The sequence below is a fragment of the Macrotis lagotis genome, chromosome 1, assembly GCF_037893015.1.
Source record: "Macrotis lagotis isolate mMagLag1 chromosome 1, bilby.v1.9.chrom.fasta, whole genome shotgun sequence".
Lineage (NCBI taxonomy): Eukaryota > Metazoa > Chordata > Mammalia > Peramelemorphia > Peramelidae > Macrotis > Macrotis lagotis.
Window position 1 is genome coordinate 241130450 of NC_133658.1, and position 15840 is coordinate 241146289.

The following is a 15840-nucleotide window of genomic DNA, read 5'->3' on the forward strand; positions in this document are numbered from 1 at the left end:
CAAAGTATTTAGCATAAAGTCTTTAATCTCCAAAGAATGCAACAACTGACAGCTATAAATGAAATTTTTATAAAATCATGAATTTCCAACCAAATCTCCCCTAAAACATACTCCTACTTTCTTAATGAAATTTTAGGTGGGGACAGACAGTGATAGATCAAAAATTCAAAATGCAGAGTGAATTCAAAGAAAGCTTATTGAAAGGAAGAGGAAAAAGCTTTCTGCTTAATGAAGGGGTCAGGGATAGAATAAAAAAGACAAGATAGACACATTTGTAATAGGATAGGCAAAAACCTGAATCACATCATTCATAAAGTAAAAAGAATGAAAAAGGTTTAAAAATGTTTAGCTGCAAATATATTTTGCATGACTGAACATGTACAACCTATTTCAAATTGCTTACTGTCTTAGGAAGTTGAGGGAGGGAAAAAATTTGAAACTCAAATTCTTTAAAAATTAATATTAAAATTGTATTTACATGTAACTAGTAAGGGAATAAATTGTTATTTCTAAAAATTGCTTAGCAGCAACACTAAAGAAATTAAGGCAAAACATCAACTTACCACCTGACTAATGTCATATCCCCATGGCAAGAAGAGAATTCCTGTATTATACTTTTCCCAATGGGACAGGATGAAAGAAAACAAGACTATCCATAATAGGATATATAAAACAACAACACTGACACCCGTTGTTCCCCGTCCAAAGATAGAATATACAGTCACTACAAAGTAAACACATGCCCAACTATCTAGTCCATGATCAAATAATTCTCCTAATGGGGTGCTAGAGTTGGTTCTACGAGCTTGCTTTCCATCAACGCCATCTGTAACAGAAACAGAAATAAATCAGAATTTTCATAAACAGAAATTTTTCATTATGAGTCACTAAAAAAAAAAATCACACATTACTAAGATTAATAATTTAGAGCATATTTCCATTTAGGATAAAAATCTATCCACTAATGTTTAGAATTAAAACATTTATTAACCCAAATATGAAATTTCTTTCCTATGATTAAAAAGTTTAATCTAAAATTACCCAAACATTAACAACTAAATTTGAATAAAAAAACAATCTTTCACAAAAAAAATGTTGCCTAGTACTCAGATACCCGCAATTTTCACAAAGGTAACAGGTACATATGATGTTTGTCCTCATAGTTTGTCCTCATAGTTCTCAAAGAGGACTATGACATTAGGGAGGTGATCCCATGACAAGCACTTGAATTGGATTTGACTGGATTGGGTGCTGAGCTAAGTCTTTAGTCTCATTTTCTCCTCCACAACTATCTCGGTCCACTGGCCAAATATAAATCAGGATTACTAGAGATGGTCCTGGATGCAAGGCAATTAAGGTTACATGACTTGCCCAATGTTACAAACTAGTGGGTGTCAAGGGTCCAAAGCTGGATTCAAACTCCTGTCCTCTTTACTAGAAGGCCAGTGTTCTATCCACTGTACCACCAAATTGAACTAAACTGTAGAATATATCATTTAGACCTCCATGCAGATGTGAAAATGATGAATTTGTCTTCAATTTTTAACTTTATTTCTTTGTGGCTAGGCTAAGTGTGACCTTCTTACTGCTTCTCATCCTTGACACATCTCCATGCACTAGGAGTTATCTCCTATGCTTACAGCTTACAATGAACTCTCTCCTCCTTATCTCAAAATCTCTAGTTTCTTTCAAAGTTCAGCACAAGCTAAAGGCCTCTAGCCTCCAAAAATCACCTTGAGCACATTTTGTATAAACACACCTAAACAATAAATTTCTTGGGTACAAGAACTGTTTTATTTTCTTTGGATCCCCACTGGATGATACACAGAAGGCACTTAATAAATGCCCACCAGAATTTTAGTTTTAATGAAGAGAGAAAACTTATTTCTCATTGGCCTGTCAAAGTACCAGTCCAAATAGCAGGGGAATTTTGAAGGACTACGTTACAACTGTGCCTTAACATTTTTTTAATCTGTAAATGAATGTTCTTACAATATTAAAAAGGTATTTTATTCTCCTATGACAAATCTTTTGTCAATCATTTCCCCCATTTACTGGTTTAGTAATTTATTTTCAGTCCAATCCTTTTCTAAATTATTAATATGCATAACTAGTGAGGCAAGCATTAACAAAATTTTCTATACTTTCTGGATACATCCAATTGACTATCAACAGGTAGATAGATAGACATCTCAAGAGGCATCAAGATTCCTAAATTAGCATTAAATAAATGTCATTACTACAGGGAGTTTGAGTCACAGTTATTTTCCTTATTCATTAATGATCTGCATTCTAGTTAGTAAGTTATTTGGCCAAAATCTGGGGCCCTGCTTATTACTAATATTAAAATGTCAGAGGGTGGGCACAAAAGACGAATTAAGTATGATTATTAATGTGGGAAAGAAAATGTAAGAAAAAAATGTGGCCTCCCTTAATGAAAGAGAGTATGATTAAAATAAAAAGATCCACAATCTTACCTAGAGTATAAGCAACAAAGTTAAGAATGCCCACTACAATCCAAACCCAGCCAGGTACATGCTTCTGACCTGGTGCTGAAAAGCAAAAGACATGTTATTTAAGACATAGTAATTCTTTCCATAGCAAACACTTTCAATAAGAATTGCTTTCATTAATGAATTAAAGTAAAAATAATGTCAAGATCATATAATGAATATCTATCTATTGCAAATGCCAAAATGATCCAACAAAACAAATACTAAAAAATATTTGTACTTAGAACTTCTGAGGTACTGAAAGGTTAAGTAACCTATCCAAGCAGAATATATCAAAGGCAGAATTTGAAATGACTCGACCATTTTCTACTCTCCTTGTCACAATGAATTTATTATATATAAAACCACTAGTTTCATTTTGCCCTAAAAACTATTTATCTTGAGATTAAAAAAAACCCCAATATCCTCTTAGAATATAAAAATTCTTAAAAGTTCATCATAAATCCAACTCTTTTTGGGAATGGGCCTTATCATTACATGAAAATGGCAAATCTTTACTGACCATCCTCTTTTCAATCACACTACTTTGCTAATAAAAATAAACACATAGAGAACCTTCCCAAATTTATGCAAATAGAAATGCTTGATATTTTTTTAAGTATAATGGAAAGAGCACTGGATTTAGTTCTAATACTATATCTCTTACTATGTGACTTGTGGAAGATAAATTAAATCTACTAGGTCTCAATTTTCCCATTGATACAAGCAAAGCATTTCAGAAATGAGGTACATCTCTATACTCTTGACAAAAAAGCAGAGTGTGACCAACTACTACATTCAGTCTCTATTACAAATATTACTATTTGCTTAGCTGGTTTTTGATACAATAAAGTTCAAAGCTTGATGAAAAGAAGGCATGGAAATTTCCCAAAATGTAAGCAATACAAACCCAAAGGAACTAATTTTAAAAATTTTAATTTAAAAATTCAATAAGGGCATTGGGGACCTGATGATACCACCTTATATTTGTACAAAAGTTTGAACTTTTTTCAAAGTATATATATATCATCATATTTCAACTTCACAACTACTATGAATTATTCAAGACTAGTATTAATTTCTCCAATTTACTAATGTGCAAACTGTTTCATAAAGTGCTAATGACCTGCCCAAGGTCACAGAATAAGACTCTAGGTACTATATTCTAAAACCAGCAATCATTCCACTATGTCAAGAGGCCTACCTCAATGATCTCTAATGGTCCTCTTAGCTTTGAGATTCTATGAAATACAAAAAGCTAAAATTCTTTCTTAAACATAAATTACATAGAATATGGTTTAAAGAATAATTCTAGTTATTAAAACATTCTGGTTTCTAGAGAGATAGCAATGAATTATCAATTTTACAAAGAATTGAGAATAAAATACAATCAATACTGTAACTATATTGAACACTTATTTTTTCTGATTATTTAGGCATGGTTGAGATATAATAGTAGTACCTCAAGGTCATATTACTGATATAAATTTTCACTCTATTACAAACTACAAAAGTGATTACTAGTAGAGTTCCAAACATTAACCAAAAATTTTAAATGTTCTTAGTTCTGAATCTCTGCAAGTCAATTAAACTATTTAGTGCTTGTGCCTCATGATTCTACATCTTAAAGAAGTTATTACAGAATTAACTCATAATAACATAATGTCTAATTAAATTCTGACACATAATTTATCATAAAAAATAAAAAGCTACATCTTAGATTTGGAGATAAATGGGGATATGAAAGATTTTTTAGGTAGGAATTCTTACTAGTTTCTTTTTTAAAGACACCAAGACAGTCTTACCTGATGCTAAAAAGTCAGGATCAAAGTAGGCCATAAGTAAGAAATTGAATATAATCAATAGAAAGCCTGATAGGGTTATCAAATTCGGAGCCAGCCAGGTAGGGAAAATCTATTTAAATTAAAAAAAAAGTGATCATAAAAGTTGTGCTTTGTATATACATAATGTGCTAATTTAAGATTATAATTACTACTAATTTAAAATGTAATTTATGAATTTTCTTCAATTTGTTTACTTTCTATGCTTCAATACAATTAAGTTTAATTATTAATAATACTATTATTTCAGTCTTCCTTTCCTAACTCTTTTCTCAGTAAGTTTTCACTCACTTATGAGATTATGACTCCAAAAGGTATGGTTAAGAGGTAGAGCACAAAAAAGGGCAACATTTATATAAAACTTTCCATTGGACTTAAAGTACTTTGATAAAGATGACCACTCTTCTAATGAATACCTACAGAGATAGACAAAATATTTTTCCTTTCAATAGAAGAAACATTTGCAAGTTCTATAATGAAGCACAAAAAACATGACCCACAATTATGAAAAGTATATTTGTTTTCTTAACTGCATATGAAATTTCTCTCTATGGAAACACAATCTTACAAAGTCACCTCACCCCTCAAGTACAAATCTCAAAAAATTATATAACAAAGCACAATTCTAAAGATTGTTACTTATAAAAAAAATTAACTCCAGTTAAGATTCCAATTAGAAATGGAAGTTAATAATTCAAATTAATATTGAAAAGAAATTCTGAAGTGAAGAAACAAAGAATCCACACTATTAATATCAAGTAGGCATAAGGAAGGACAGAACTAATTTGTGTATCTACACAAAGGCTAGTATTTTTAGTCATACTTTGATTCTAAAATTGGTGTTAAGAATGGCAGTGGTTGATAACAGTTTATGAGACTATCTGTATCCTCAGAGAGCTGAGATATCTAAAGACCCTTAAAGTTAGGCAGAAGGGGTTTTAAAGGCAGAAATACCAATGTTATTCATAAGGAGAAAACTGAAATGGTGGAAATGAAAGACAATGTAATTTGTAAAATAAATGAAAAATAAAGTCATGTAAAGTATACAAGAATGACACTGTTTTCAGTCACCATTTCCCAGCATCAGTTACACTTTCACTCCTACCCCATGAATCACTAATCACATTAGGAGTCACAAAACTCCTTGCTCCCCACTGTCACTTCAAACTAGCTTGGCAAATGATGTTAGTCCTTGATAATGAGCATTAAAATTACTGATTATATAAATGCTATCAATGATAATCTTTCTTTAATATTTAGGAATGAATATGCAAATAAGCTTCCAGAAGCCTTTAAGTTTTTACAGTATGAGACTCATCATCCCATTTTAGAAAACAGACAAAAAAAGGAAAAAACCTAATACCCAAACCCCCTGTCATTCATTGTGCAGTCACTGACACCTGAAGCAGCATTACAGAAATTCTTAAAAAACTGATTATGATAGAATTTATGTTTTAAAGTCATTTTTCAGTCATGTCCAACTCTTCCTAACTACATTTGGGATTTTCTTGGCAAAGATATTAGACTAGTTCTTCTCCAGTTCATTTTATAAATGAGAAACTCAGACAGAGTTAAATGACTTGCCCAGGATCACAAAGTTAGTAAGTATCTGAGGGTAGATCTGCACCCAAGTCTTCCCAACTCCAGGAGGGTGCTCTATCCACTGAACTACCTAGAAGCCCAAAAGAAGAGAATATAGCAAGAAAAATTAGGGTGTAGAGATCAACTCATTCCATAATCCATTCAAAAGAGCCAATAAACTCAGAATTTTGTAGTTTGTTTCCAGGATCCCTAGGAAACTCAATGCTCAGTTTAAAAAAGAGAGACTAAATATTAAAGTTCATAACAAATTTAATAAGAAAAATAAATGCAGTTGAGATATAGCAATATATATATTTTCTATCATCTTGCAAGTAATCAAACTTTTAAATCTCCCAAATCATCTTTTTTGCTTTAACAGAAATAACTTAGTAAAAGATATAGCATAGATTAGAAATAAAAGACTCTTACCTTTACTATAGTATTCCAAAACGGGTGCATAACATACAAAGAGAGCGGATTGGTATCCACAGCCCTGTACTGTGAGAAAAAAAATGATTAAAATTTTCAAATTATCCCTCTATATCTTCTGAATATTGACTTGAATATTATTCAACTCTAATATCACTCCAAAATTGAGTAGCATTTTAAAAATAAAAAGAGCAAAATAAGCAAGACAATGACTTTATATTTAATTCAAATGATTCTCTACCTGAAAAAGACTGGTAGAGAAAGGCATTAAGGTTACAACAAGGAAAATGTCCAACCAGGATAGAGCAATACAATTCTACCAGAATCATCTGGTCAATACTTCTGCTTTCTATAATCTTCCACGACATCCCAGACCTTAACCATAAGTCTTGGCTTATAATCCTCCATTTCAACCTGGGTTAGAATTGGAGGAAGGGTACACCAGATGGAGAAAGAAGCAGAAAACCATTTATTTCCACTAATCCATAGAGGGAATTAGCACACAGTTCAAGGACACGTGGGGGTTGGAGAAAGAGAAGAAAGAACAGGAGGAGTAACATGCAGGGGCCAGGGCCAGGGGGCCTTGGCAAGAACCAAAACAAAGAACACACAGCCCAGATACATGGACACAGACAAAGAATGGAGAGGACAGGTGACACATAAGGATTGAGGGTAGGGATTAGAAGCAGAGAAAAAGAGCACAATATTGTATAGTAAAGTTATCAGAGTTAGAGGGTTTTTGGAATGCAGATTTTTTCATAATTCTTTATGTATAGTCAAATTTGTAAAATGCAAATTTATGTAAAGTGAGAACTTTCTGTACTGCTATAAGAAATGTGGAAAAGAACCATCTGAGAAAAATCTGGACAGGTTTGTACAATGCAAGTTAAGTAAGTAAAACCAGAAGAACAACATATATACTAACAGCAATACTGTAAAGAAAAACAACTTTGAAAGACTTAAGAACTCTGATCGATATAATCAATAACTCAAGAGGAATTAAGGAGGTTACGAGTAAATGAGCCATTTCCTCGAGTTTCCAGGGAAAAGAGGAGTTAGCAACAGGATTAGGAAAAAAATAGAAAGCAAGGACACTAACATTTTTTAAATGCACATCAAAGAACAAAGAGGTCAAAAAGTAACATTAAATTCATTATATGCTTTTTCAAAAAGTAATCGGTATGTAATAGAAATTTATTTTTACATAGTATCCTTTTTCTTTTCTATTTTGTATATGAAACTATTCCACCTTGTCACCTAATCCCTAGTAGATCAATCAAATATGTGGGGGAAAAGTAACTGAGGATTATAGCCTAATATAGTAGAGAAAGATTCAGTCAGGAGAGATTGGTTCTTTCTCTCTTCCTCTCCTTACTAGTAGTATAAACAGGAGTAAATCACTAAACTTCTTGGAGACCCAAGTTTCCTTATCTAAAAAATGAAGATATACAAAACAAACTATTCATCTCTTACAGGAATATTGTGATAAAAAATATTTATTAACTGTCCACCAAGAGCAAGCCATTAGTACTAGACCCCCAGGAATACAATGACCAAAATTACAAAGGTTTCAGGGGCAGGGATGGGGGAAGGGGGGTGGAAATGGGAAAAGTGTAGGGTATTAGGCATACGTTTACATATAAAACTAATTTGAAGAGGGAGAAAACACTAACCATTTGAGTTAATCAGAAAATGCTTAGAAGTAGGCACATATGTAGGAGAGTGGGAAGCAAGAGATTTTAAAAGGCACAGCAGAGGGAACTTCATTGAATAGCTAGTGAGCAGGTAAGTTCTATGAAATAAATCTAGAGTGGTAGTTCGAAGTCAAAATAAGTACTTTAAATGCCTAACAGCATGGTAAAGTCCAGAGTCAGAAGAGGTTCCAAAAGAAACTCAGCAATGGGGGAAAGCGGACACAGAAGTATAGGAAGAGGGCAGTTGCAGCATGGTATCAAAGTACGGAGAATGAAGCATGGCTGGTCTAGTCTTAGCCTTTTGGAGGAACAAAGCAATGGAAGACAGGAGTCTCAAGGCTGGAGAGAAGTTAACTGAAAGTATGGCAGCAAAGTCCAGTATCAGATAAGGGGATTGGAAAAGATCTACCACAAAAGTTTGCCCTTTTCTAAGTTTTTAAAAGTCATGATTCTAAGAATCAGAGGTGAGGAAGGAGACCATTCTAGTTGTGGGTAGCAGTCTATACAATGACATACAAATAGGGAAGTAGACCAGTATGATTGAGTATATAGAAGGAAATAATGTGTAAAACTGCTTTGCAAAGGGAGGGAGGGAGGGAGAGAAAACAAAGAGAGGGGACAGAGAGAGAATACTACACACTGACTCTGAATTTTGGCACTTAAAGAGATGGATGGATGGATGGATGGATGGATGGATGGATGGATGGATGGATGAGCAATCCTAGAGATAATAGGAAGGCACTGCAATTTATTGAGTATATGAGTTAGAAAGCTGAGTGAAGTGGTATACTGCCATTAATATAATGTATTAAAATGATGATTCATTTTTAAACATTCTCAATCTGGACGATGCTTTCATCACCATTCCCCAAAAGCCTTCTTACCCTGGAAGATTCATTTGCCTGTCCCTGTGACCCCTTCTTCTGAATGGAAGGTTCTTTTAACTTCCACTTTTAAAGAAGTATCAAGGCAAGCATATTCACTCCTTCATTCCTCAGTCATGAAAACCAAAAGTACATAGAAGGAGGTAATCAAGAGTCAAATGCTACAAGTCAAGAAGGATGAAGGTTGAGAAAAAATTGAGAAACTTAGATCTAGCAATTAAGATATTGCTACTAACTTTGAAGTGGGCAGTTTCAATTGAATGACAAGGTTAGAAGCCAGAGTACCAAGAATTTAGGAAAAGGAGAGGGAAGGAATAGAGAGGAAGGGAGGGCAAAGGAAGAGGGGGAAAAAAAGGTAGGGTGTATGGAGGTACCAAGTAAAGACCATTTTTAAGTTTTTCTGAGAAGGAAAGGCAAGGTTGGTCTAAGAAAATAGCCAGAGGGCAGAGCAGGATGTTGTGAGTTTCTGGGTTTTGTTTTTGTTTTTAAAGGATGGGGTAGACATAGGAGACAAGAAAGGAATCATTACATAGAGATAGGTTAAAAACAAAAGTAAATAGAAATAAGTTAAGGCAATCTCTAAGGACAAGAATGACACATAGAATACAAAAAGCGGTTGGCAGGTCTCTTCATCAGAGACAGAAAGTAAAGGAAATAGTGAACAATGAAATGAACTGAATTGCAAAGCTTTAGATATATGTGTGATATTGTTCACACATTCTATAAATGTGACAGTCTTTCAGCTATACTCATACTACCAATGAAAATCTGATAAGTTTAGGGGAAACTGCAATACTACTTTAAGATATGAGTTCTAATGATTCATCATGAAGTTGAGATAATCTTGAGTGTATATGTGTTCATTATTATTATAATTATCATTATTATTTGGTCTAAACATTTTTTTTATGTGAAGACACAAAAAAAGGAAACTTTCACTACCCCTAAAAACTTATAATTGTTACACAACTTAAAGCTTAGTGAGCTGCCTAAGGAACGAAGCTGTTAATTAACTTGCTTGAAGTCAACTTTTTTTCCTCCAATAAAAACATTACTACTCCCACCTCACTGTTCAAAATGTCATCAGCTTATAAAAGGTATGAAGAACCTCTGAATCCTATCAAAGTCAGATTTTATCCAGTATCAGTGACACTGGTCAAGAAAATAATTACATGGTATGTATAATCTATATTAGAAAGCTTACAGTCTCAGGAAGAGGAGGAAGGGAAGGAGGGAGAAAATTTTACAAAAATGAATGCTGAAAACTATCTCTACATGTAATTGAAAAAATACTATTAAGATTTTTAAAAAAGGAAAAAAAAGAGCTGCTATTCTATTCTTCATAAACTTTCAATGGTGGGGCAGATAGGTGGCCCCATGGAGAAAGTACTGGCCCTGGAATCAGGAGGACCTGAGTTCAAATGTGATCTCAGACACTTAATAATTGCCTAGCTCTGTGACCTTGGGCAAGTCACTTAACCCCATTGCCTTAAATAAATAAAAATTAAAACAAACAGAAAAACCTTCAGTGGATCCCCACTGCTCTCTTCCAAGTTACTAAATGATCTATTAACAACCAAATCCAATGACTTTTTCCTCAATCCCCATTCTCCTCTACCTCTTTGCAGCCTCCAATTCTGTCAATCATCTTTTTTTTCCTCCCCTTCGACGTTTTTTCTAACACTACTCCTAGTTCTTCTCAAATCTGTCTGTTTGCTCCTTCTCTGTCTCCTTTGCTGACCTTCATCCACTTCTTATCTACTAACTTTCAGGGTCCTTCAAAACTCCATCCAGTACCCCCAAAACTCTCTCCTTTTTCTAACTTCCTTATTACCAGAGAGATGTAATCCTCTTAAGTCACACAAGGTCACTCATACCTGGCAATCATTCTCCATTCTTCACTCTCATTCTTCACATCCAGGCACTGGTCAAGTCCTATTGATGGTAGCTTCATTAAATTGCTTGCATACTCCCACTTCTCTCTCCTCTGATGCTACAATCATCTTGGTGCAGGCAGGCTCTAATCAACTCATGGTTGAATTGCTTCAAAAGTCTCACTGCCTCAAGTCTCTCTCCACTCTAGTACATCTTTGCACTCAGCTGCTAAACTGATCTTCCCAAAGTACAGATCGGACCTTAATACCCACCTACCCTCCCCTTCCTCCATCAGTTCCAGTGGCTCCTTCTTTCCCTCTACGATAATACAGAAAATCTTTTGTTTGATATTCAAAGTCATTCATCACCTAGTCTCCTTCCTACTTTTTGACATCTTACTCTTCCCCACATACTCTGTGATATAATGACACTGACCTCTTTATTATCCTCAAACAATGTTACACCTTCTTTCTAAGTATTTTTACTTGCAGGTTGACCTTCTAGTAGAGATAGGGTAAAGAACTAAGTCTGTGATTTCATTAGTAAAAAGAACTCCCAAAAGAGGAAACTCCTCCTAACAACTGCTGTCTTCAGCAATGAAGTTAAATAGCTTGCCCAAGATCACAATCAAGAAGAGACAAAGTAAAAACTCAAATAGAAGTCCTTCCTTTTTCAAAGCTGGTTAACCACTTCACTATGCCACTTCTCACATGATAGGCATTTAATAAGTCTAGCATAGAAAGAGCACTTATTAAATCCTTTTTTCATTCATTGATATATAATCTAAAGATATATTCATGCTATATGTCATGTGTTTTAATGTACATATCACATCTTTATCATATGAAATATACAAATATATCCTCAAAATCTTAAGTCATTAAAATCTAAAACTGCAATAAGATTTTAGGGACATATATTGCTGTCCTCAAAGAATGTAAGCTCATTAGGTGAGTTGAAAGACAGCTAAGGAGTTCAGTGGATTGAGTATTGAGAATGGAATCTGGAAGATATAAGTTCCAATTCTACCTCAGACAATTACTTATTCGGTAAGTCACTTAACTCCCATCTAACTCAGTATCCTCAATTGTAAAATAGGGATAATAATAGAAAATACCTCACAGGGGTGTTGAGCATCAAGTAAGATAATATTTATAAAATGCACTTAGCCCAGAGAACATGCTTAAATACTTGTTCCCTTCCTTTTATTGTGCTCCCTTCCCCACTACTATGTTTTCAAATCCTACAAACCAATACTCAACGTGATTATTTTCAGCACTCATTCTAACCTTCATTCATATTATTATTACTTCTAACTAAAATATGCTTTCAGTTCCAGTTCTACTTACTCAATTTCTATCTTCAAAGTCCATCTTAAAAGTCGACTCTATGATAAAACCTTTCCGTAAGTCTCTCAAAAGAAAACTCTCCCTCTTCTGAAAAAGTCACAACACCTCACATTTTACATAATAATAAGTATTATTATGATTTGTGGATTTCATCTCTCCTACTACACTATACGCTCCTTGAGACCAGGAAATATATTTTATTTTTCTTTGTAGGTCTTAAAAGCTCCAGGTTTTTACACAAAGAATAAATGTATGAAATAATCATTATTTAACCTATTCTCTTTGTTGTGTTATTTGAAGGATTACAAGTTAGTTTTTCATTTTCTGTGGAGAGGAAAAGTAAAAAGAGTTTCCAACCAACATTCCTTGAAGACCTGCTATGTGAATTGAAAACACAAAATAAAACCAAAAACAAAAACCATCCACTGTCTCTGAACTAAAGGTACAGAAAAATGGTGACATATCACAGACTAGAAATAGGAACTGGACCTCAAAATATCTTTTATCAAAAACCTTTATGGACTGCACCCAAGAAGAGCAAAGAAATCATGAGCCAGAGAACAAAATATTTCTTATCAGTACAGACTGAATCAAATCTTCTGCCAACCAGGAATATCAGGGTCAAAGGACGAACATAGTCAGGAGACAATATTCTCCACACAGGAAATTTTCTCTCTTCCCCTGTAACCAATTAACTTCTTATCCTTGATTCCACCCCTAAAATGAATTTCCTCTTCAGTTCAGTATTCAAAGTACATTATATATTAAGCGGATAAAGGAATTCAAAAATAAAAATGTAACGGCCCTTGCACTCATTAACTTTAGTCTATTGAGAGTAAACATGCATATTTAAGTAAATATAAGGATAAAATAATTGGAGGAATCAGGGGAAAGCCTCAAGTAGGAAGTGGCTCTTGAGCTGAGCTCTAAAAGGAACAAGAAAGTCAGGTACAAGCAAGCATGGAGGGTCTCCCTATGCAAAGGTGTGGGAGATGCTGTTACAGGGATTGCAGCAGTACAACTTAACTAGGATGAACTAAGTGAAGGGCAGTCAAGAGCAAATAGCCTAAAAGAAGGCAGAGCTTCCTGATCAAGGAAGTGAGACATAGTCACATCACTCTTTGTGAAGGGTGCATAGAAAGTGAAAAGTCTTGAGACAATGAAATGTAGTAGGAAATTTAGTGCAATGATTTTGATGAGAGTTGATAAAATATGGTATCTGTAAGAGAGGGGAAAAAAAGCAGCATACATGAGAGAGGCTGGAATGAAAGAATCTACAAGATTGGACAACTGCCTGGATAGGGGGGAGATGGAAAGTTCAAAGATGATATAATCATGACAAAATGTTCTAAATCTCTATTGATTAGAGAATGCAAGTTAAAACAACTATGAGGTACCACTTCATACCTATCAGAAATGACAAATGCTGGAGGGGATGAGGGAAAAATAGGTATACTAATGAACTACTAGTTAGGGTAGTGAAGTGGTCCAAACATTCTGGAGAAAAACTTGGAACTGTGCCCAAAGAGCTATAAACTTTGACCCAGCAATTGGAACTGTGCCCAAAGAGCTATAAACTTTGACCCAGCAATACAACTACAAGGTCTGTATCCCCCCAAAAATATCAAAGAAAGGGGAAAATGACCTATATTTACAGAAATACTAATTGCAGTCCTTTTTGTAGGAAAGAAGTAGAAATCAAGGAGATGCTCATCAATTGGGGCACAGTTGAACACATTCCGGCATGATTATGATGGAGGGAGTTGGTTTCAGAAAAACATGACAAAACACATATGAAGTAATGCAAAGTAAAGTGAGAAGAACTGAGAGATCATTGTGCACAGTAATAATAATAATAATAATAATAATATAGTAGTAGTAGTAGTAGTAGTAAAAGGACAGAGCCTTGAGAAACACCTGTATTATGGAACAGATGTCCCATAAAGATGACCTAGCAAAGAAAACTGAAAGAAAAAGCAGTCAGGAAAACAACCAAGAGAATAGTTCAATAACTCAAAAGAAGAAAAGATCAAGAAGAATGAGAAAAGGCATTTTGGAATTGGCAATTAAAGAGATTATTACTAACTTTATTCCTACGCCAGCTCCTATGACTTTAATTATCCTGATGTTGATGATTATCAATTCTATTTATTCAACCTTAACCTCTCTTCTGACCCTGAGTTTTGCATCTCCAACTGACTACTGGACCAAACTGATATCCCATAGATATCTTTTTTTTAAGGTTTTTGCAAGGCAAATGGGGCTAAGTGGCTTGCCCAAGTTCACACAGCTAAGTAATTATTAAGTGTCTGAAGCTGGATCTGAACTCAGGCACTCCTGACTCCAAGGTCGGTGTTCTATCCACTGAGACACCTAGCTGCCCCCCCATAGATATCTTAGAGTCAATATGCCCAAAATTGAACTCATTATCTTTTTCCCAAAACCTTACCCTCTTCCTAATTTTCCTATTATGGAATAGGTACTACCACCCTCTCAAGTCACCTACTCACTACTTCCTAGTCATCCTCCACACTTCACTCACATCTCCTATATCTAATTTGTTGCCAAGTCCCATCAAGTTTACTTTCATAACATCTCCTATATACTACCCCTTCTCTCAAGCATAAATTATTACAAAAGTCTGCTGACTGGACTTCCTACCTCAAGCCTCTTCCCCAATCCAGTTCATTTTTCCACTAAACTGTCATACTGATCTGACCTTGCACCTGTCATGCAGGTGTAACCTTGTCTTACACCCCCCCCACACACACACACATCACACATCTTGTCTCACATATCACATATACACACACATATATAACACACCAGTGTAAGTGGAATATTCCCAATAAAACCATTTAAGAGTTAATATTCCTAGTGAAATCCTCTCAGGGTTAAGAAATATTAAAGAACAAACTATTATTCTTAAACTATTTCTAGAAAAAAGCCTCTTGTATTCCAAACACTCTCATTTTCCTAATTTGATAAGACTACTTTTATTGACAGGAGAGTAGACTTTTCCCATGAGAAAATCTTATATTCCAAAGAAGCTCATAAGCCTCTTGTTTGATAAGACTATTTTTACTGACTAGGAGGATAGCAGACTTTTCTTAAAAGACCTTACATACTCAGACATTATTTTGTTTACATAGACATAGAAGATCATTAAAAATATTTTTGATGTTCTCACCATCTGAATGGTGAAGTAATATTTAATGAAAACCCTTCATTCTTTTCTTTGTTGCTGGGATAGATTTGCACAAGTAGAATGTATCTCTGAAGACTAACAAATGAATCAACAAAGAGGGAGGATAGGGAGGAGGAGGGATTGAGTTAGGCCATATAATATTGCTTGACTTGTCAATTCAGAGGAGCTCCTTGATCTTCACTACCACTTTTGTGAGACTTGGAGTGTGTCCTTCTCTCGAGAAGTAAATAAACTTTTTTTCTTTTTTGCTCAGAGGAATCTCACAATTTTTTACGTGGATTTTTATTCCAAACAAATGGTTCTCTATCACCTTGAGGTTTAAATATAAATCTATTTGGCTTTCAAAGTCATCCATAATCTGCCTATCTCCAATACCTTTTCAGTCCTCTTAAATATCTCTTACATTACTACCAATGACATCATGGGTCTCCTTGCTGCTTCTCAAACAAGAAATTCCATCTCCCAAATATGAATATTTTCACTCGTT

General features: G+C 34.4%; 1 protein-coding gene across 1 annotated transcript in view; it reads right to left on the reverse strand.

Moving 5' to 3' along the window:
• The window catches only part of SELENOI (selenoprotein I), a 48508-nt gene that overhangs the window by 20067 nt on the left and 12601 nt on the right, over positions 1-15840 (reverse strand). Inside the window, exons 2-5 of the mRNA XM_074209924.1 lie at positions 6344-6412; positions 4298-4406; positions 2478-2552; positions 564-826 (exon numbers count right to left, since the gene is read on the reverse strand). Coding sequence (XP_074066025.1) covers positions 564-826; positions 2478-2552; positions 4298-4406; positions 6344-6412 — 516 coding nt within the window. The remainder of the gene's footprint in view (positions 1-563; positions 827-2477; positions 2553-4297; positions 4407-6343; positions 6413-15840) is intronic.